We start from the raw sequence: 24466 nt of genomic DNA, 5'->3' as shown, positions 1-24466 counted from the left end.
GAAAATTGTAATTTACGTTTAAAGTACTGTTTGTTCTAATTAGAAGAACATGAAGGGCTTTTAAACCAATTCTACAACTATCAATTTAGAAGATCCATGGTTTCACTACTTGTTTGGTTAGAAACTAATAACAACTTGTAGTTCACAAACTTTTCTTCTAATGCTGCTATCAATAAAATAGCATTTAACAAATATTCATTTCAATTCGAAATATTACTAATAAACTACTATGTGTCTGTTCCAATTCTGAAATCATTTACAAAAACACAAGTAGAATATTACATACTTAAAACACCAGTTATCTGGCCGAATTTCGCAATTGGGGCAAAAGGGAGCGGGTATAGATTTCAGGAGCGCAGAAACAGAGTTTATTTCTCAGCGTACGGAGGAATTACGTTGATTTACATCGAACGAGAATAAAACTGGACTAAAATGCTCAGGAGAAGCGGCGTAAAAAAGACGCTTAAGAGACAGTGACGTTGTTCGAGACTCGTGTATCACCGTGCGCGACTCGCGTGTCCGTTTTTAAACGCTATAAAAATGACCGTCGAACCTCGTGATAAACCGAATTCTTATTCTCTTTGACAGTTATACTTTTTCCAGTGGTCGTGCTCAATTTACTTTCGCCGACTATATTGCGCGTGGTCGCTCGTAAATAATTTTTAATATAGTTTTCCACGGTTGGTATATTATGTCTGTCCTCCCGGGCGTAGTTAAGTTCATTTCGGTGAAATACTGGGAATTTCCCTCTCGATGCGCCCAGGTGCTCGTATCTTTAAATAAATTAGAGCGCATTACAAAAATTACCGACAATGCTTTCTGTATTATTTCCGGTTATCGTAGTTATTTCCTGACCGTACGCTTAGGACCCTTACCTCGAAGGGGTAAAGCAACGTGTCGTTAATATTAGTAAGAATATTAACGAACCAATGCTCTCACGGATATCCTCCGACTTCCAGTTCATTGTGAATCATTTTCACTCATTTTCACGATGTCCTACAGCGACTTGCGAATAAAGGAAGTAAACCGTGACGTTGTTCCAGTACTCGTAGATAAGTAAAGTAAAATAAATGTAAGTTTGGAGTAAAGAGAGTTTGAAGTTTCAGTACTCTTTTTTACATTGGAAACTTTAAATTAAATGTAACAATTAGAGAGAGAAAATTCAGAATTCTTAATTTGATTTCTTTTACCGAATCGCTTCTTTAATCTCCGACTGATATCATTAGATTTGAATGCTTGAGTTAAATTAGACTAATTTTCTTCTGTGTTCTATATTTTATGTAGTAATGTTATACAGTCTACGTATACCAATATCGTCATGTTCAACCCAATGGTGCCAATTAATGGTTAAAAATATTCCTTTCACTCCTGAAGTGCATACAAAAAGTCATAAAGAACCAAACAAAGATTACTTGAATGAAGGCACAATCTTCAAGGTGCAAGTACTTCGACGTCATTGCCCCAATTGAGTAACCTCGGAATAGAAATTCTATTTTTCACTGGGTTAATTCCATTCGAAGTGCCAAACATATTCGTAAACCAAAAAATATAGTGGCAGACATTTTGTTAAATTAATTAAAACGTTCGTATGAAAATGTAAAGATAAATCATAAAGAAAATTTTGTTATTCTTTCTACATGTATCATGTATTTTTAACGATATTCAAACTACATATATATTAAATAAACAAATAATGACTATAATAAACAAATAGTATCTTTTGTGGAATAATGACAAAATTGACAGCTTCTATCTAGATCTACAGAATGATATTATTATATACAATAATATACAGTTGATCCAGATTTCTTGTCCAGATGATACAAGTGTCTCCATTCAACGACGTTTCACCATTCCGTTACTCGTACCAACGAAAGTGAACGCGAGTTTCGTTTCGAGCGGCGATCTATAAAGGTTCTGAGATAACTGACATTGGAAGGTGAGGTTCTCGTTTTTCGTCGACGTTTCTCTGGTAGATTGTGTGAAAAGAAGCAGGTCGATCTGACGAAGACTGACATGTTAAACTGGGTAGAAATTCGACGATTACGAATGCGTGTCCTCATGAATGAAAGATGTCGCAGCATGTAATTATAGGAGCTTGGGTCGCTATGTTTTGAACGGCGTTTACAATTTTAGATCGGTGTTTGGAACGTGGAAATATACCCGTTGACAGTGATTCATTTACCGCGATCGTCAGCATGAAGGATTTATTTTATGATACTTCGTGTTGACAAGTATATTAAAACTACCGGCTATTCTTGTAATATATATAGTCGATTTCTTCTAAATAGACATTTTGATATATTTTTCATGTGAAAAAAATATTAAAGATGTTAAAAGCCAGAAATTTATTACTAGCAGATTAGTAAATGTTTAGTCAAAACATATCGAATTAGAAACTTGAATTTAGAATTCGTGTTTCAGTCCCGTTGAATAAACTTGTTTTAGTGAAAGTTATTACAATCGCAGCAAATGGAGCCGTCAAGTGTATCCAATATTTAAGTCGTGTAAATTGTTTTAATATCTGATGTCATGCCTCATTAATCTTTTAATGCGTGCAAGTTATAAAAACGAGAGAAAGTAACCTTTCTGTTTTCGGAATAATCAATTAAGTATTCAATGTCGAGAAAAGGTGATAGCAAATCTTGAAAATAAAATTCGCATTCTCCTTAAACGAAAAAAAGAAGGAAAATTAAGTTACTAGAGTTTCAGCAATTAAAATCTCATTTATATGGTTCAAATAGGCAAAAAGCACTATTCAGCCAGTTCCAAAATTCATATTCCGTAAATTCCCAAACACGAGGCGACCCTCCGATTTCCATTGTCAGATAAACGACATTAAAATTAGAAAGAAATTTTGTCCTTCCCCATCGTCGATATATCATACAACGGAGCATTTTCTTCTGGCGAAATTGAAGGGGATGCCCGTATCTTGCAGACGCTCCCTTTGACCACTTCGTCATCAAGTGTACATAACGCCAACGCCTTCTGTCAAAAGCATTGCATCGTCCCCTAGCGAGAGCCAACAGAAGCCGAGTGCAAAAAGTGCTGGGTGTAACCCTCTATACGGAAAGATATTTGACGTAAAAAAGAGGGGCCAGGATCCTTTTCCTCGCTGTCACCGACAGAGATTATAACCGTTCCTATATATCTGCGTTAACGTTCAATCAGACTCACCACGTATAAACGCGGCGCGTAAGCGCAACGAACTGTTCTGGAGTCATTGCTTTCGCGAAAGATTCGACCGCCTTCCATGGGATAAACGAGTTGCATCGTCAGATCAGGAAAGTTTCCTTCTGTGAAAACTGGTTGCCTCGTGGAAACCGTAGCTTGAGTCATCCTAGTTTACTATGTGGAAAAGCGTTCGTGCGTTGGAAATTCGATGGGATACGTCGACCAACTTCTAGTTCATGTCTCTTCTTTAATGCGTGAATTTTGTGAAACGAGAATAGTTTCGATACTATTTTTTGAAGATATATGTATTCTTGAATTCGCCAGAAGTTTGTATGAAAATTTCGATGTAAAAATATAAAATTAGAAAGAATGTGGAATACAAACTTGGAAATTTCTACTCAAGTGATTTAAGAAAGCGAAATATAAAAAAATGAAGAGGAAATTTTGATAATGACGACTGAAATCTTAAATCACTGATGACAAATGCATGAAAGAGAAGATGAGATTGATGTGGTAATGTTATACTCCAGAGTAGAATATCATTTAAAGAGTGCTGACTTGTATTGGAGAAGGAAAGTGCCAGCTTCCGGTAAAATATCTGTCCCTCGAGTTTATCCGGTTTAGATAAGTTGAAAAGCAGAGATCAGAATAAGAAACCTTCTTTATTGGCTCTGAAAGCTTGCAAGCTCAGTATTCAAATGTAGACGTGGATGATGTACAAGCTAACAATACATTTTTGTGTAGCCAGACTTGGCAGCTGCTGTCTCCACTTTAGTATCGTATCCACTGTTACCGATTCGGTATGAGATACAATTACAATATCCCTGATATATACAAGTTTGCTTTTTTAGTGACAGTATATCTAAAAAAGATGAAATAGAATAGATAGTAACATTAAAAGTTACTAAAACAATTTAGATATTATATTAGATTTTGATACCAAAGTTTTGGTTTTTTATATGCAAAAATTTTGGAGAATGAGAATAGTAACTTGATTGCTGTGAAAATACCCAGTCATTATATTAATTGTCATAATAATGGTTATTAAAAATAATTTTTTGAAATGATCATGTAATATCATAAGTGTAAATTATAAAAATTTCTACTTTACTTTAAATGTGTGAATAGAATAGTCAAAATCTAGTAGCCAGCACCCTCAGCTAGTTGATAGCTCATGTCGATCCTATTCACATCTCAGAGTCACCCTAATTAATTTCACGATCTGTCTGATACGAAGCTTGAACAGTAAATGAGCTCGTACCACGATTTCACGGTCCTTATATAGACAGTGGCCACTACCTTCAAGACGTGACGCAATAATATATACTGCTGCCACAATAAATAATTGTTATAGCTACATCAACACATTATTTATTAAGTTTCATGCTTTTATTGTTATTTTCTTTCGACAATTTTTTCTCAACAATTTATGACAGGTATGATACTTTACACATTCCTTCGTTAATTAAAGTTACCTTTACATTTCCATGTTATTAATTATGGAAATGTGAATGAAATGTAAATGAATGTAAATGAACTATGGAAATGTAAATGGCATATGGCTACGTCAAAATATTCTTTTATCTTTTTAAGGTACAAGTAGGTACAACAAACAAAAACCATTAAATTTAAATATTACAATTGCAAAAATTCAGTCATCATAAAAAATCAGGGCTGTTAATTATCGTTTTTGATTAGTGATTAATTACAAGTTTCTTTTAAGTATAAGTGGTCAGATTTACTGTCTCGGGAAGAATATTTTTATGTATTTACAGTATTAGCTTACGATGCCAGAAAGCAAAGTCACGCGTTAATGCACAAAGTAGCATTTCAGTCAAATCGATAGTCCCGCAACAAAGGAAATCCTCACGCTAGACTGAAAGCTATACAGTAGTTGAACAAACATCGACAAAAAGCTTTCTTCCACGTATGGTAAATACAAATATTCGGGAAAAACCTTTAGCTATCTCTTAGCAAATTAAGAACATGATTCTTCCCCTGTAAATATGAATCTTGGTAGTGAAATGATCAGACACATTTTCTTTTACCTCTATCGACTACTTGCTGATTTATCATAATACTTAGTCTTTACTTATCTAATTAAGCGCTCTTTCTTAAAATTTACTTAGTTATTTAATTAAATTTTTGGCTTCTCAAAGACCACATTTGTCTTTTACTTTACTTATATATTTAACTTTTATTTATGTATGTGAACGTTGAGTTTGTAGAAACAATTAATTTAATAAATTAAGCTGCGTACTATTTTGAAAGTCCGTGACAGTTTGCATAGAAATCAGCCAAAATTTGAAATTAGAAAATTGGAACCCAGAGATTTCTTCAAAGGATAAGGTCCTTCTGGCAATCTACGTGAGTAACTCGCGTCTATCCTCAAGAATCATTGTGCTTCTTACTTTCCTTCTATCTCTACCTACTCTTTTCACTCGCTGACGACGCAATTTTTCGTTTTTCCTCTTTTTTCCATCTCTGCCTCGATTGAATTTCTTTTTTCTATTGTACGAAAAAGCAAAAACGAAAAGTCAAATTTTATACCGTTGTCCACTACATAATAAAAAATTCGAATATTCGTGCTTAAAATTTAATTTGCTCTATTTTTATAGAATTACTCGAATTAGTAATAGAATTCTTGAAGAACAACAAACGATATCATCAAACAAATATACAATTAAATTCTGAATTTTCAAAGTCTACGAAAAGTTCGAAAGAGGAGAATTAAAAGTTGGTCAAAGTATCTTATAATAAATGTATGCGAAGAACATAAAAAAGATTATTTAAAATGGACTAAACAGATAAGTCTACCGCTTGCCACTGCGCAGTAGCTTGATATTGTAAATTTTCAGCCATACCGGTACTCCAATTGCCAATCTCGTGATTGTAGATCACTGTTAATACCCATTGCTGGACGAATTCGACAAGATTGGTTAGACGAAGTAGAAGAGCAGCCCACTAACCAGAACCATTTGTTAAGAAGAATGGTGACCTCGGGCAATTTGGGTGCCAATGTATCTGCCGTTATATATTTCGTTCTTGGCGACATAGCACCGATTTTGTTGAACATATATCTTCTTTTATTCCTCGGCGATTAAATAGATTTCAAGACAACTACGCGAATAAACTGAAATTTTACTTTTACTACTTTACTAAATTTATACGGAGAATGCTTACTATTACATTATTTCCGAAATCTCATTTTAATAATTGATAATTACTTAATCCTTTCATCTTAGGTAAACATGACATTTTACTTTTACGAACTAACTTGTACTTCTGTTTACTAAATTAGTTTACTATAATCTAATTAAGTAAACGAGTAATGTATTTGTCTTCGATAAAATTGACCTCAGATTTCAATATATTACGTCGTCTTTGCAAAACCATTAAAACAAGATATTTCTATTGATAAATGCTATATCTCATAAATAAAACAACAATTCTATCACGAAGCAGTGCATAACAAAATTTAGAAATATACTTATTCCAATCATTTCTACAATTTCCAAAACTCGCGTACCACCTTATCAAAGGTAAAGCTTATTATCTGCCTGGCAATTACACATAAGGTACGACGTCGTTTAGCGTTCTCCCCTTTAACATTATGAATACTTCTTTATTTGTCCTGATCGTTGGGACGTGTCTCTGATCTTGTGATCAAAGTGATCTTGATTTTGGAACACGTTCAAAAAGAAAAGGAGAGGCGAGAAAGTAGTTACATGCAGCGCTCATGGTAGTTAATCGTTAACGTGGTCAAAGAGAATGTAAAGAAACCACGGCGTTAATGTAAAGATGGTGCACGTCGCACGCAGAATTTATAACATTTGACGATTAGACAGCTGCAATATGCAGAGCAGGATAAAAATAGGGTTGAGCAGCAGGTATACGACATGACGGACTGTGAAACTTCATGAGATATTCGCGTGTTCCCCGAAGCCAACTCAATATAATAACCACGTTCAGAGGACTTAAATATTCTAAGAGTTTGCACGTGTAGTAGATTTGGAAGTTTATCGTCTTCTGGAATCATCGAAACAGAGATTTCGATAAATTTCCTTCATTCTCTGTGACGTACCGCTTGATTTGCAGATTTTACGAACGTCATCTAAGAGTTTTACAGATTGAGATATCGATTAAGATATAACCACGAATTTTTAGTGGAAACGTCTTAAAATAGAAAATTTGTTGAATTATAAAAATATATGTATAAACTTATGTGTGATTGAATTATTTAAAAGTAATTACATGAAATATGTAGGAGCGTCATGTTTCTTGGATTCACGCGTAAGATTTGGCTACATTGCTCGGTATATTGAAGAAAATAGAAGGTTTCCTTCCGGAACGTTCGCGGTGACTACGATATGCGGTAGATTTATTTCAGACGTCTACTTGCGCATTCAGCCGACGATTTGAAAGCGGTTCGCGCGTCGTACCTTAGAGGAGCTTTGCAAAGATACTAATTCCTCGTCTGCATAAATTGCGGCAGTGGCGTGATTCTTTTTAACATCTGTATTTCTGGAGGGATTTGCGGCCGAAAATTGAAACTCAATTTTATTTCAGGACTCTATCGTATCGAGAAACTTCCTCAAAAAAAGGCAGTAGAAATATATTTTCTAAACAAATCTAATCAAATATTTTATAAAATTTGTGTTTATTATGTAGATATAAAAAAGTCAAAATCCTTTAAGAATGAAGATTAATTAAAATTAGAGACACTGTTTTTCCAGAAAGCTTCTCAATTATATAACTCAACACGCGATTTATGATAAATACCATTTATCACGAGTGTATCGAGCAATCAAAAAATGAATGTTTTCAAATGATTTATGTATAATATTCTATTCGATTAGTACGATGAAATTCGTACTCGGAATTAATTAAGTGTATCGTCGATAAGACAGTCTGTAGGAAGTGACTATTTTTATGAAGTTAAATAGAGAAACAGGTTTTCTTGTTGATTCCTGTTTCCTTTAACTTAGTGTATATAGGTAAAGTAACTAGCAGAGTTGTCAAAAGAAATCGGAATTCAATTAAGATTTTTCTCGCATCGATCTCTTTCTCTCTCTCTCTCTCTCTCTCTCTCTCTCTCTTTCTCTCATGATTGATTTCTTCCTTTACTGCTAATTTGCCGCGAAAGCTATGCGTGCAAAATGTTCGTAGCTAACTATCGTTCGTGTCACGCGACGATATGTAAATTGTTGTAGAATAATCGGATAGAGATACGAAGTATCGTTAATTCAAGAGTGATGTTAAATAACGATAAATTATGTTAGAACTCGTAATCCAGCAATTATTATAGTACACGCTTCGGCAGTTAAATTTTTAGAGTTTATCTCCGTTACTATCTTTTGTAACGATCGATCGACTTTTCCTGTTGACATTGATTTATCGTTACTCGACAGATCGGGTAAACCGTTTTATCGATCTGCTCAGCGGGCTGAATGCATTGGAACACTGAATTTAATTCAATTCTTGGTCGAAAATTACGGTTTTGTGCCACTTCAATTATTTACATTAATTAAAAAGGGTTTTTGCTTTTTTTTCAAAAGCCTATAATTAGTGGGGATAATAAATCGATACTGAATTTTTAAGTAACGAAATGATATAGCAAACATATAATTGTTAAATATATATGTTTTATTAGATGATTTTGTACAATGTTCCTTAAATGATTAAACTTTACTAACACAATTTTTTGAATTAATACTATTTGATATTTTTTCTTATTCAATCTCTTAGTTTTTATCTTTTATTCCCAGAATAAGTCCATCAATTAATAAAGAAATAATATTAATAAAACCAATATAACCATTCTATAATACATAATTTATGCAAAAGTTAATTTTAAAACAATTTTCTATTGTAACTATGTTCCAAGATAAACCAAATATTGCAACCCAAAAGCTGTCTATTAAATAATTTAATCTCGTTTGCTCCTTCATAACTGATCAAAAAACCAGAGACAAACAATTGGGAAAATATACCTAATCGTTCTCGCCTAAAACTAAAATATCGATTTTTCATCCCTTAATTCTCCCCATATGCAAAACTGATAAGCTTGACCAGCGTAGATATTTGAATCGAACCCGATTTATCGCGGGCCACCGCGAATCCAGACGCAAACTGTATGGCCATGAAAGCACGTGGCTAGGTTGGAAAACGAAGGGATTGGCCCACTGGTTTCCCCTACGCAAGCCCAGCTTGCGACGGTCCTCTTCTGTGAACCACCTAACCGAATCCAGTCCGTGTTCGACAACGCGCCCCTCGTCTAGCGTGTTACGTCTCTTTTCTACTGAAATCCCGTGATTTTTTGTCACAAAGTGTCAGTTGGATTTTACTCCAGACAGGAAATAAAGTGCAGTCGATCTGGCTCGAGGGAATAGGTAGTTTCAAATACGAAACAGTGCACGTGGCTTCAAGTGATTATGGTGGTTTGAAACACGGAGACGTTGAAAATATTATTATCATCGTTTCATAAATTTTTCATTTTGTATTTTAATTAGAAGCGATAAAAGAAATTTTTTAATTTTTCTATGATATTTTGATGAATTTTAAAAGTGATCAGAGTGGGAATGATTTTTGCTGAAAAAGCTAATTCCAAAAAGATGAAAATTGAAAAAGATGAGAAAGAGAAGAAAAAGAATGCTACGTGATACTTTTTGGTATGGCATGTTGTTTTAGGTATTTTTATTTCGATCGAACAACACGTAGCATCGTTGACCCCTTTCAGCTGGAAACTGATTATTTTAGAAAATTTTTACCGCGATCCAAGCATAATGTAGTGGACAAAACTTTATTGAATTTTCCACAGGAGGCACTTTTTTATAGATACTTATAATACTAAGGGAAAAATTGAATAAAAAATTTCCTAAATGAAATGCATTAAAAAATCTTTCCATTGTAATAGGGAAATTAAATTTCGATCAAACCATTTTTCTCTTCCTTTTCGCTCGACTGAGCTGAAATAGCGTAACGAATTTGCAATAAATTTGACCAAAAATCATCCGGTATTGAACATGAAATACGAGCGAAGGGCCGAACCGCTTCAGATTATATGAATCGTCGCATCGTTACGAATCGTTTACCTTTCAAAATCGCGCGCTCCGCATTAGGATTCTGTTGCTGGTATATTCACGAACTTTTACTTTCGTTTACTTACCTGCTCCAGTTTGACTCAATTACAATGGATCAGGAATATGTCTACACATTCAGCTCTTTAGTTAACGCACCCCCTTTGTTCTTGTTTGCCGAGCTTTTAGTGTAATTCAACGGAGAACACTGCTACTTGTGACCTGGATACGCACATGTTAGATTTAAACGAGTGAGTTAGATGAGTCTTTGGTTTGTCTCGTGATCGTATCGATACTCTTCTTTTATATATGGTATCTTTTGTCATTTTTCGTACAGATTACATAAGATGATTTGGTATTACGAATAGAGAAATATGTTAATTCAAGCTTCTGATTCAAAGATACAGTTGCTTATATTCAGTCATCCACATGTGAGTCATTCTGAGTCATTTAGAACATTTTATTTGTCACGTTCTGTATTTATAAATATAAGTTCAGGAGAGAATTTCTTAAAGTGCACATAGGTTTTAATCAGTCGACTCTCGATTTAATTATTTTGCTAATTGCAAAGTAAACTTTACACGCACTGTTAGGTAACGAAAATAAAATATAACTGTCTTTATACAAATAACATGGGCTAATAACGCGAGACATTTTTACATTAAACTTCCTGCATCCTTCGTTATAAAAATCCATGCAATATCTATGCGATCAACTCAATTCAATCGATATCCACCTGGTGACTTCTAGGAATGCCAACCCTACTTAGTTGCTCATTATCAACAGAATTCGAAATAATTGTCTTCTTCCGATTTCAATAAATTTATACCTAAAGAAATTACTATAGTATATCTTTCTAAATATTCAAAATTTTATTCGTTTTTAACAATTCCGATATTACAAGTTTTTTGGCAATTCAATAACGTTAGGTTTCTAATTTCGATGTATCGGTAATCGAATGTTTTACATTCTTTATCTGAAAAGAAAGAAATGAAATGAGCGAGAGGAAACAATATTACTTTTTCTCTTCTATTTCATTTAACAAGTAGAAAGATAGTAGGTTGCTGGAGTCGAGGCATTAGTCTCGAATTCAGTTTTGTTCTGAAGTGGAACTTCCGACTCGGTTTAAAACTTCTCCCGCGAAACTTTCCGAGTAAAAGAATAGAAAGGACACTCGGTTTACCAACTTTATCTGCGTGGCTATCTTCCATCTGCCACAAGGTATGGGATTTAATCTCCACCATGGCCGGAATAAAGTTTCCAACATATTTTTACTGCTAATATAGTCGATACTTTGACCCTACGAGCTTATCATGAAATTGAAACCCAATGACTTTTGTAGAATTTTATTAACAATATTTCTAAACCTGTTTACTATAGAATATTCCAGATCCGATTCTAAACATAAATCTATTGTATCATAATTTCTCTCTATGTGGTAGTTTTAAAACTAGTTTTGAAACGATGAATCCTCCCTGAGGATGATTTTCGGAATAAACTTATTTATAGGGTAATCTTCGAACAGCGAATATTCGACCGTTGCTTCTTTATCATCTTTCTCATCTGTCCCTCGGGTATTAAGAGTGGCAAATTTATTTTGAAACATATGCTTTGTGGACCTTCTAATATAAAGGAAGGAAACAGAAGACAGCCGTAAAATATAGATACCAATAAAAGATCAAAATACGATAAAATATTTTTAACATAGAAATCTCTAACACTGGAAATTCAACCTAAACATTAAAATTTTAATCTCATTTTTTTATAATACGAAAATCTTTAATTTAATAAACTACAGCGACCAAAATAATTAAATAGACAGAGATAGTATTCCATAATGAGAAACAAAAGATAGTAAATATGGACAGCGTGCCTTGGTGAAAATAGTCAAGGGATGAAGAATCGAAACCGCAACGAAAGGAATGTCGTACTTTGTCCCGCTCGCGAGGACAGCGGTGTAGCGACTTCCGGAGAAATAGGTGAACTTTCCTTCTCAGGAGAGTGCGAAGGAGTCGTTTGTCTGCAAGAACGAAGAGGTCCAAAGGAGATCGAAGAAGATGAAAATCAGGATCCTAGGTCTGACCTTGCGGATACAATTTACGTGGTCCTTTTAGTCAATAATTTGACCATCCATTCTTTTCTATGGTGCATATTTTTTTACTGAAATTTTATTAACTTCTAGATTCTATTTTCGCAAATTTACTAACAAAATATAATTTGGCCATTTATTTTAATAACTGTAAATTTTAGGCAGCTGATTAAATATTCAATACAATGAATGTTAACTTCTATAAATCGAGTTGTCATTTTCTGTAAGAAAATTTGAAACGTTCTTTGAAATATTCTACAGTGATTATAAAATATACTATAATGTTCATAACGATCTTATAGACACGTTATAGCGATAAGTATACACTACATATTCCTTCGCTAATAATAATTAAGTTAAAGTGGAAATTTTTAAATGACCATAAGTAAATCGTATAAGCCTTCAAGGCAAGCGTTCAGTGCTCTTATTGTAGTTGTTTTTCGTGCGGTGTAGATACATCGCACGATGTACCATAAGACAGCATTACTACCCGGAGAGTGGTTGGGGTTGGGTAGTCGTAGTAACCGGCGTTATGGTACAAATTCTTGCCACGGGAATTCACGGGGCTGTCGGAGCATGGTTGCTGTTGGAAGGAATGAAACGATACCGTCAACCTGTTTTCAACGTAGGTACGATATGCAAGGATCAACGATCCTATTTTCTAATCTCAATGTTTAACTGTGCGCTCACAGCCTCTCCATGGCTAAATTACTTAATAAAACGCGCACGCTCTTGTGTAGGAAAATATCCACTAGGAAGATATCAGTTTTGATGTAGAATATATCTATTTTAAAATTCGTAAAATATAAAAAATTTCGGAATAGAAATGAAAACTTATATGAAGATGTTAAAATTATACGTTATATACAATAATAAAATATACTTTAATAAAGCATATGTTATAACTATGATTATGGTTAAAAGAATTTTAGAGAAAACGCAATATATGATATTAATCTTTCGCAAAAGTTACTTTTTTAATAAACCAAAATAAAGTGACAAGTAGGAATAGGTCTAGAAATAGAACCAAAAAATTTTATGACTTTCAAACAACAAAAATTAAAAGAAAATGGCACGACATAAGTGTATAAATATAAAAACCAGCACATGTCGTCATAAAAGCTTACACCAGCTACTTTGCAAACTCTACACATTCAATGTTTCTAAAAGAGCCATCTGTCCAATTTCATCGCACGTTCCTAAATCATTAGCCCCGCACACATAACATATTGATATCAAGTTATATTTAAATTTGCCAAAGGAATACAAATCTAACCAGTGTTTCCCTACGATCCACATGTTCTCGAACAGGACTTTAAAATTTATCGCGCGCAGTCAGTGCCAAACAGAGAAACTCACGAAGTTGAACTCTGAGCAGGACCTTGACAACGAGAAGGAAGCATCGAGTATACTATATCGTATGAATATTTCATGCGGTTGGGAAAAAAGGAACGATTGTATTTGAGAAACTATAATTATGACCATTTCAGAAATGTTTTACGTATCGAGTGTTGTTAGACTGAGAGTTGAAAGCGATTCTTTATTATTATTTACAAATGGTCCCGGAAACTGATATTAAGATCACTTCATGTTAATGTCGTTGTCGTAAAACTCTAACTCTTGTATCGTCTGACTTATTTTTTTTTTTTTTTTTTTTTTTTCTTTTTTTTGGAGCCCTGCCGCCTCTTTAACGAGCACTACTTTCCCTTTTTGCTGTCCGTTTACGAGCGTCGTTGTTTAAGAACCAAGCACATTTCGACGACACGCGAAATTTTTTGTGCAACCTGTAAGGTCTTTTACGATGACGATGAAGAAAAGATAAATAGTATTTTTAAGAGAATATCTGGATTGTGAATTTTAAATAATATCGAGCAAACGATGATACAATCTATGGTAAATTTGAATTAAATAAAAGATTAACACAAACACACATATAAAGATATTCCTAAATTTTTCGCGCGAAATTTCACTCGTACTTGTTCAAAGCGAATTTTTATTCTTCTTGGAAAATTATTTAAAGATTTCACTTAAAAACGAATCATATAATATAATTAAGGTTAAGGAAGATTCTTTGAAAAACTAAAACAATACAAAAATGTAAACGTTGACACAAATGACCCAGTTTTTTTGCGATGTGTCAAAAAAGAAAAGGAGCAATGAATCCTTAAAGACATTTATCGCGTGAGATTAAGGAAACAGACCGCATTATGGAATTTTTGTAATTATTGTAATGAACGAATGATCATTGTATAGAACTTCGGTTATACTTTTTATACTTTACCGAAATTCCTTCGAGGTAAGATACAGTTGCTATGAAAGCGAGCTTAGAATCTTGCAGGGTCATTGACCTTCTCTTTCGCCAATTCACTCTCCCTCTCGTTCGTTTTCTGGCTTCAAAAGAAATTCAAGGGTGAAACCGTGGGCCAGACACTGGTGGGATTTTCGATAGAGGATCCTGATCCTGACCGATGACAGGGGTAGCAAGGGATCAAGGAAAGAGAATCGGTATATAATAGAGGCAGCATTATACAGTGGATATCTTGTTTGAAATCTACAAGTTCGGAATGAACCTTTTTGCTTTCACTTCCTACATTATTGTAGTACTACATCATGTACGTTATGGCAATACATTACTAGTACATGGTATACAATGTTCTTTTAAATGTTTTATGTTTATGAAGAATTACTTATAAATTATATTCTTTAGTACCATGATTACCAGAGTTTTGTCTAGTTCTATTAAATATATCTTTCCTATATTTTCGAAACGATCATCAAATACTTGTCTGTATTAAAAGTAATTTCCTATTATCAGTAAATGTAGGAAAATATCTATGTTTCGTTTTAATGAAAAAACTGCAAACAATTGTATTTATGAAAAAGATATTTTCTAATCTTTTTATGAAGCATTTTAATTCGGCTTTTCTTGCTAATGTTATCAAATAGCAATTATAATTAACTGGATAATAGTATAATTGTGATCGAAACACTGCAAATATGTCTTTATACTATTATTTAAGTTCATTATTTAAGTTCCTTGCAAAATGTATTCAAAAACACACGTCAAAAAAATTATTTTCCTTATTTCAAATCTTATTTCTAATTTATTTATTTTATGTCCACCTTTTTTTCGTACCACCAAAATACCGAAAAGAACTGTGGCTGTCATAGAACAAAAAAGATGAGGTATTAAAGGGGAAAGAAAAGACCGAGAGTAAAAAAGCGAGCCATGCCTTACGAATAGGTTATTTCCCACAAACGTGGAATCGTTTAACACGGAGCCTATCATGTCCCAACCTTTCTGCCGAGATTAATAAGTGGTCCTTTTTGTCATCCAGATAACTTGGTGTCTTTGTAACTAAGTCGTAAAAAGAACTGCTCGGTCAGGTGATCGATAAATTCGTCCCAAACAGTTGTTTCTTACTTAAGGGAAACATCCCTTAGTCTTCATACTTTGTATCTTTCGTTTGGGAAGAATAAATCTAATACATGGTAACAATCAGATTCTATGAAATTTCTACACATTCTACACAGTTTATACCACGAATTTTTCTCTTCGAATTAAACGAAAAGAAAGTAATTCTTCAAAAGAAAAATACAAGAACGCTTTCACACTTAAAGAATCTTTCAAGTACAAGTATCGCAAGAAAGTGTTTCAAAAATCGCAATTCACTTACTCGAAAGACTCCATTCGAATTCATCGTGTTGATCCGACGACAAAGCTATTGAATCAAAGTAGATGCAGCAACACGCCAGCCCACTTTCTCAATAAAGACTGCATCTGTGACCGTCAAAAGCAAGTTGCAAGATTAATAACCTCTCGTTTCATCCTCCGGAGTACCCTTTTGTCTACGAGAGCCGGCTCTATCTTTTACGATAGACGGCATTCTTCGAACGATTGATCGATGAGCCGACTCGACAAACGCGGCTTCGGCAAACAGTGAAAATTAATTAAATGACCGAGCGGAGCGCTGCTAATCGTTCAGGCTATTCGTTGTGGCCGTAATTAAAACAGTCTTAACCTCGATCGCGAGTCAACTTCTGTTTAGCAAGGTAGTCGACATTTAATAAGCGGTTTTAAGAAGACCGATCGCTGCGGTTGTGGTAAAAGAAAACGCGTAAGCAAGAAAGAACGATTACTGGTACGATCGTTTGTGGTCGTTTCAAAATGGATTAGAACCGACGACGAAAGTGATAATGGTTCTGTCTCGGAACGGAATCGATTTATCATATTCGATCTCTTAACGGTGAATCAATTGAACAAAGGCGAGAATCGTGGTGAAAATACGGTGTCTAGCACGAAATGGCGAGTCAGAAATATCGATCATACCACTATACGGTTCTAATTGAGAGAAACTCTGGGTACGTAAAGCGTTTATTATGATTACAAACCGCGAAGGTGAAATATGGACGGTCGGGATCGAACGTCAAGGGGCGAAACTCGAGTCCATAACAGCATGCGAACCGCATAAATCATATATCGAACGGTGCAAATGAAGCTTGAGAGAATTTGAATATCAATGGATGATAAGGCGCGTGAAGCGTTTGATCGTGGTGTTTACTCAAATGAATCAATATCACTTTGTTTTTCTTCGAATTTGTATATACAAAAAATTATCGAGGTACAGTATGGTTCATAATTATTCGTACGATACACCTCTTATAGTATTTTATACACTTTATATAATATTTCATATACTTTAATATTTTATGAAGTATCAAGTTTCTAATAAATTAGATCCGTTACTTCAGTAGCTGTTTTTCGTGAAATATCAGATTAATATCTACTTATTGATATCTCAATCACTAGCTACTCTCATCAATCAAAGGAAGACAGTTCCTTTAAGAAAATCTGTCGATCAATATGAAAAAGGAACGGATCTAAAAGGTACAAGCGCTATCCATTAACGTACAGTGATGGAAGAGAATCATTTTATCTACATATATATGGTTTGAAAAAGTAATAACTTCATTTAAGATATAAAAGTAGAATTATGCAATGAGAAAAATATAATAAGCTACAAACGTCGCATAAGGAAAGAACAATAAAATGACAAAAAGTATGCTAGGCGAAATGAAGAACGAGCGTTATTTAAGCCTGAACCATAATATAAAAACTCATGATTATTTTCAAAATTCCATTATTAAGAAATTCTAATTTGTAGAAAACATTGCAGACTTTTAAAAACTACGTAACTATTTCAATTCTATGAATCAGAAACAAAACTTCAGCCTGATGTAAAATTTGATCCAAATAAAATACAAAATATTTCTCAAAAATATATAACTATGTATATCGTTAACAAAAGTAAAATTTTCATCAAAAATACTAAAAAATTCGCGTTTTAATTCATACCTGTAATAAATGAAAAGTTTATATAATAGATCCCAGATTTTGTAAAGCTATTTTATCTGTTTCAAACTCCGAAACATTTCTATTATGCGGTCATAAAGTTACTAAAAGAAGAACATGTATAGAGATACAGCTATTTAATGAACTTGCACGGTGTTACGTATATCATATAGAGTCTTTTTACTGGAAACAATATAGACCAAACAACGATGTTCAACGATCAAAAAGCGATTAAGAAAGTTTTATCTTTTATAGGGTGGCTGGGAGCAATGTCTACGGGAGTGGCTCTACTAGTTTCACCCGTAACAATAGCGTTCTGTCGGAGGAAAAGTACAAGACTCACCGCGGTTTTAGGTGGCCTCGTTACAGCACTCGGTTGCCTTTTCACTTCTTTTGCTTCGCAGTTCCACCAGTTGTTCTTCAGCTACGGTACAGTTGTCGGTGAGTCACTGTAAAAATACAACGATTTCTTCTACTGCTGTTTCTTCTCATAGAAGAAAGAAAAATGACAGAACTTATATAATATAACGATTCTTCTTCATCGATTAAACATCATCCATCTTCCTTCTTAAGCAATTGTGACTCGACTTTTACAAGTTTTCGTACGTCACTTTTACCCTCAACAGTTTCAACACAAACGATTCCCTTGAATAATTCCTTAGATAAAACTTCACTTTGGGAAAAAATACTGAGGGATCGAGATAATGGCAAGTTCATGGACTGTGTTTAATTACTTTACGCAGGTATAGGGGTTGGCATGACGAGGGACTGTAGCACGCTGATGGTGGCGCAATATTTTAAAAGGAGAAGAGAACTGGTTGAGATTTTCATCGTATCCGGAAGTGGCCTTGGTATCGCTGTAATGTCGGCTTTCATAAAGGGAATGATTAGGTAACAAAAGAAATATTCTTATCCGAGCTATTACATAAAGCTCTAATTCATATTCATTGATATTTGTTAAGTCAAGCGTGATGTAACATAAAAATACTTGATTGAAAATGAAAAAAGGGAAAACAATTTCCTAAATAAAAAAAAGCAAAATTATAAAAAATCCTGTATTTCGATTTTAGCAAAATTGGTTGGCGTTTAGGACTTCAGGCAGTAACGGGTGTCGTTTTCCTGACATTCATCCTGGGTACCTTTTATCGAAGCGCATCCCTGTATCATCCACAACGTAGAGCCATTTTACATTTGAAAAATCAAAAACGTAAAATTAAAGATAAAAACAAGACAGACGACGGACCACCGTTCTTTGACTTCAGTACGCTGAAGAGCAAAACAGTAAGAATATTGCTGGTGTCCACTGGAATATCTGCCTTCGGGATCAACACCCCGATATTTTACTTGGTAAAATGCGTAATAAATTTCTTTAAATAATTAAATGCTATATGTTTGGAATATTTAAAAGTACAAAATTAATAAAATGCATATAATATGCAATAGAATTATAAAATATTCACAGCAAAATGCTTGTTATAATGTTCAATACGAGAAACAAATTTCTACATAAATTCCATTTTATTGGTGGTGTCTATAAAAATATAAAATTGCATAAACATCCGCAATCTAATAACTGCAAGAGTGGGGGAATATTTTGAACTAAATTTTATCGCTTAAATATTTTATTTCATTGTAGGCACATCAGGCCGAGGAAGAAGGTCTTGGTGACACGGTGATCCTACTTCAGGCTTACCTCGGTTTGGCCTGGACCCTCGGCTGTGTCGCCTTTGGCCTTTTAGTTGTGCATCGCAGCGTCGAATGTAGGATAGCGCGTCAGTATCTTACGCAAGCGGCGATATTTGTATGCGGATTGTGCATTTTGGCCCTCACTGCCGTTCAAGGAAATTATCATGGATATGTGCTGTTCGCCTGGATTTACGGTACAGTATCCTCGCCTGCAAACATGCGTGAATACTTCAGAAAAAATATGTTTCCTTTCAGGATATACATCTAATTCCTTCTTAAGTTTTCGACTCTTTTGGATTATCTATAACTATATATATAATATATTATATAATAAATATTAAATAATAAACTATATATATAGTTTATTATTATGTATTATTATTTATTATTTATTATTATTATTATTACTATATATAATATTTTTATCATTTCATCTCCTTTCTTTTTCATTAATATATTATTCTTGATTTATTCTTCTACAAAGAATGTTTCATTGCAGATAGAGCTTTGCTTATATAAGATTAAATAAAATAGGTAAAGCTATGTTGAATAATGACAGTGACCTCGTTCAAAAAGATTCTTAAAAACTCTTCCTTTCTTAACTTTGACTTTGATTAACTCACCAATGTCTCACATTCACCCCGAAATTCGAATTTTACCACTTCTTTATTATAAATTCAAGTTAATTCCGGTTTTAATTAAGATGAAACACTGAATTTTGCAGGCATCTTCTGTGGTGGTTACCACTACAGTCTCAAAATGTACACCTATGAGAGAGTCAGAGCAAGAAATTTCGCAAGAACGTGGGGTTTCGTGCAATGTTCCCAAGCTATACCAATAGCAATTGGAGTTCCAATTTCAGGTAAAAGTGAAATATTTAATTTGTTTGAAGAATGTTCTCAATGTTACTACATTTTCAATGACGCAATATAACAAGAAAATATTAAGAGTATGAGATTTTTCAGGATACATGAACATTAACTACGGTGGGAAGGCTGGTTACTACTTCAGCTCGACCTGTGTTCTAGTAGGCAGTTTCACTCTTTTCTTCATAGACCTTCACAGAAGAAATTTATCGAGGCATAAACACATAAGGTCTAACGGAACCAAGCACCTCTGCGTTTCGGATAATTGTCCACAACGCCGAAAATTGTCGTTCAGCCAGGAACCAGACAATGATGGTCCACATGTGGCTGCTGCAGGAGCTGCTGCGGCTGCTCTTGTGCTTGGAACTGAGATTGCACCAAATCCAGGTAAATTTATTCACTTATGTTATTTTTTATATTAATTCTGTCTAACTTGTTTTGCCTTTATAATTAAAATCTTCGACATACAATTTTTAATATCTACTTTAAATCTCTTTTACATATCCTCGGGCCGTAAGCAAGCCACAAGAGTTTAGGTTAACCCTACTGTTTCCCTCATTTATTCCTCACATTTGTATCCATCATAGGATCTCTTCTTCAAATAAAAAAAAAAAAAAACATTAAATTTAAGTACATTGAACACTAAAATCAAATATTTAAGAAATCAAATATTTAATGAATTATAATGTTCTTATTTTGGTAAATACTAATGACATTTATCGTGCAAGATATAAGATATAAATTAAGATTGAATATCCTGAAATGAAGTAACCCAATTCAAATATAATCCATATTGTTATGATCACTTATAATCCAACTGAGGGTTACGATACTAAAACCACGAATTTTTATATTATATCTCAAGGGTCAATCAACTCTAGGAAATCAAAGAAAAAATCAAAACGAGATAGCAAACGATGGAATCTCATTGCAGGCGAATTGATCGACGGCCTTGCCCCGGAGAAGCCCGAATTGACGTGCATCTCCGAGGAGGGAATTGCGGACATGGACCTTCCTGATAACATGCTCGAGGACCTTGATTACATCGGAGACTGTATAACCTCGTGCAACAAGGTCGAGAATTATCTAATGCTGTCAGAATTTGAGAACAATCTGATAGCTGAAATGCCGATTATCACGGATCGTCGAGGTCGCAGATGGTCCCTGGCTCGTTCAAAGGGTGGTCAATCGAATTTGGATCGATCCCCAGGGCCTCAACCGACTAACGAAGAGACCGATCCCAAGCCCAAATGGCACGTGACGAATGTGCCTCCTGCTAATAGGGTGATCACAGTGATTGACGAGGCAAGCACGTAACTCGATCACCAAAATCCAGGAAACTGTTAATACTCTCTGAGGATGCTTCTGAATGAAATTTTACGACTTTTTCAATGTAAATGGTTACTTAAATTACTTTTTTTTGAAATTTATAATGTAATTTTTGTATGTACACTGTTTTAATTACGTAAAAGAAATTTTGATTTACTTGCATAAGTGAATGTGAATTGGAATTGCAAACACTGAAAATCAGTATTTTACGAATTTTATACAAATTGAATTTTGGAATAATTCATTAATTGCAATAATACAAAAAAAGGATAGATGTTATTACGTAATTATTGTTATGCGATGAGAATGAAGGTTCGAGAATCAAAAGCACGAATAAAGTTAAAAAAGTTAAAAAAAAAATGATGGGAATTATCCAAGAGGCTGACATTTCTCGTTATCGCGCTGCCTTCGATCGTTTCTCTCATTTGTTCCTCGTTGATTTAAGGTGCTGTTAGAGATCATATTAGCGATAGTTTTGCGAACGAAACACGTTAATCTGCGTTAAACGTCCCTACAGAGCTATAGGAAATTCCAGTAAGGGTCACTTAATTCGCGGTGTAATTAAGGACAATAACGTCGGCTTTCGACGAGAGGAACCACGGAAACGTTCCGTCCACATGGAGATAACCTCGACTCCCGTCGACGCCTTTGTTTAAAGCTTCGTATTAGTTCACTGCCACGCGTAGGTGTGCGCATCGAACGATCTTTCGTCAATTTAACAAGAAAGAAAGACAGGACACATTCAAACAAACAGCTCAAGTTTCTTTATTTTAATGTAATTTTTATTTTAGAAATTGTGAATCATAGAAAATTAAGATCTTTTATTTAAAAATGTTGAAAAATTGAAACTAAAATTTTGAATAATTCTGTTAAACACAAGAAAAGATCGTTCGATTCATGTCTATGTAAAAGTTGTGACCCAGAGTCTTTTTCGAAGGAATCTGCTTGCACGTAAGCAATGCTAGCTAAAGATATTGAAACTAGTCCAAAACGAAATTCGTATGCAGCGATAAATGGTATAATATAACGATACGAATAAATATGTAGCCAGATACAAGAGTTTATGGTTGTACCGTTGTATCGTTCGAGGCATTTTAAGAGAATATTCATGCGTGTACCGTTTCTCTTTCTGTGATCGAGCGAACCGCGATCGGTACAAACGCAAAGAGACAACAACACTATTTATTTATCAAACTATTTATATTAGAACCATACATACGCATGTTATGTACATATATATAAATACTTATATACGTGATAATGAGCGTATGCACATGCGTGTGGTATTATAACGTAGATTACAGTTAAGGAGCCTCGAAATAGTCGATTAAGAACAATTTGAAGCCAACAGTATATCAAGGATTTGTACAGAGAAATGAAACTGGTATTACAATTCTAATATTTTGTGCGATCGAGCGAAAAACACTATAATTTTATTTAAAGACCCCATCAAATTAATTCATTAAGGATCAACGTTGCCTTGATAGAACATTCCATTTGCAACTTTTTTCAGTCAATTCACGTCAGTATATTCTATTTCAAGAAAGTTTTAAATATTTTTTTCATCTTTATTTCTTCCTCTATTTAGATTCTAAAGTTTTTATAGTACAATGGTAAACTGCACAGTTTTTAAATTATGTAAATTTTGTATGCATTACAAATTTGTTCTGTAATTTGTATAATTAATTCCTATATATACCGAGAATTATTTTTCTAATCCGTAAAGTATCTATTATCCGAATAATATTGCGTTTTGCAGTTTTCACATATTATTTTATTGCTTGATCCTTAACGAGTTAAAAATATCATTAAACTAATAGCCTGATGAATATCTAATATAATAATGAGAACCAGTCGGAGAATATTTTTAATGAAACATTATTTTAATGACTCAGCACCTGTCTACGTGATGTCGCGTTTAAGTTACGTTTATCATATTATTGTTATCACGATGATAACGCAAGGCTACTAGTCTAACGCGTTGTATAAGCGACGCAAAGAACAATAATTTACGAATTACTGTTTATTACACGCTGCAGCAAAAGAAACAACACCGAATAAACTGCCTATATTGTAATATTGTAACGTTGTTAATACAGAAACGTGATTTTATCAAGTACCTCGTTGTTTCTGCCTTTTTTAATTACAAATTTATTCCCGACATAAAAATAACAGTAAATGCGAAAACAGTGAAATACTCAAAGTAACAAAAAATTAAAAAATATAGTGCGCACGTAAAGCGATTCTGCCAATATTTTCCTTCGTTAACCTACTTTATGCATACACGTCTCTCTGCAATTAACTTCTTAAAGCTGAGATAACATTATATATAATTTGACTTGCAATTTTCCTCGAGATACGAAATGTAGCTTCCTTATTCTTCAAACTTTTAAACATAAAATCATTTTGTCCGGTAAAATAACTTAAAAAATGGAACGTTCATTTAGGAAGAAATAAAAGCATTTCACTTATTCAACGAGAAGAAATCATGGAGGAATTTCTTTCCAATTACGACTAGAGAGCTGTGTGGAAGGAAATCAATTATGCAATTGGAACAGTATCCCCAAATGTTCCATTACGACATCGGTGTACGTAAGGCCGATAATGCGGCGTTAATTACGAATTCTTGGTAGCCGACAGTTAAACATTTGTTACGTACATTGGCATGCGAGGATTATCGAACGCGACTCAGCGTGTACCAGCAACACTTTATCGATAAATTCTAATTCTCTTTAGTCACGTTCTGGTCATGTTAAATGTAAGCTTCGTTGACTAACAAACCTACAAATCATATTTAAGAAAAATTCTTCTGTTTATCTAATTACCTCTGCATCATTATTTATCTTCAGAGGCACGCTTTGAGATTCGGATCTCTAAAATTACGCCCGTC

The 24466-nt window shown here is 34.0% G+C and overlaps 1 protein-coding gene across 2 annotated transcripts in view; it reads left to right on the top strand.

Annotated features, from left to right (window-relative positions):
• The window catches only part of LOC139988062 (uncharacterized), a 58200-nt gene extending 34505 nt beyond the window's left edge, over window positions 1-23695 (top strand). For both annotated transcript variants that reach the window (XM_072005002.1, XM_072005001.1), the window contains exons 2-8: window positions 17951-18136; window positions 18439-18586; window positions 18766-19042; window positions 19332-19575; window positions 20106-20243; window positions 20347-20634; window positions 21182-23695. In XM_072005002.1, the coding sequence (XP_071861103.1) occupies window positions 17951-18136; window positions 18439-18586; window positions 18766-19042; window positions 19332-19575; window positions 20106-20243; window positions 20347-20634; window positions 21182-21564 (1664 nt within the window). In that variant the 3' untranslated portion in view covers window positions 21565-23695. The remainder of the gene's footprint in view (window positions 1-17950; window positions 18137-18438; window positions 18587-18765; window positions 19043-19331; window positions 19576-20105; window positions 20244-20346; window positions 20635-21181) is intronic.
• Window positions 23696-24466: the final 771 nt, after the last annotated feature.

The sequence above is a fragment of the Bombus fervidus genome, chromosome 6 (assembly GCF_041682495.2).
Source record: "Bombus fervidus isolate BK054 chromosome 6, iyBomFerv1, whole genome shotgun sequence".
Lineage (NCBI taxonomy): Eukaryota > Metazoa > Arthropoda > Insecta > Hymenoptera > Apidae > Bombus > Bombus fervidus.
This window is presented reverse-complemented; position numbering and strand designations above follow the sequence as displayed.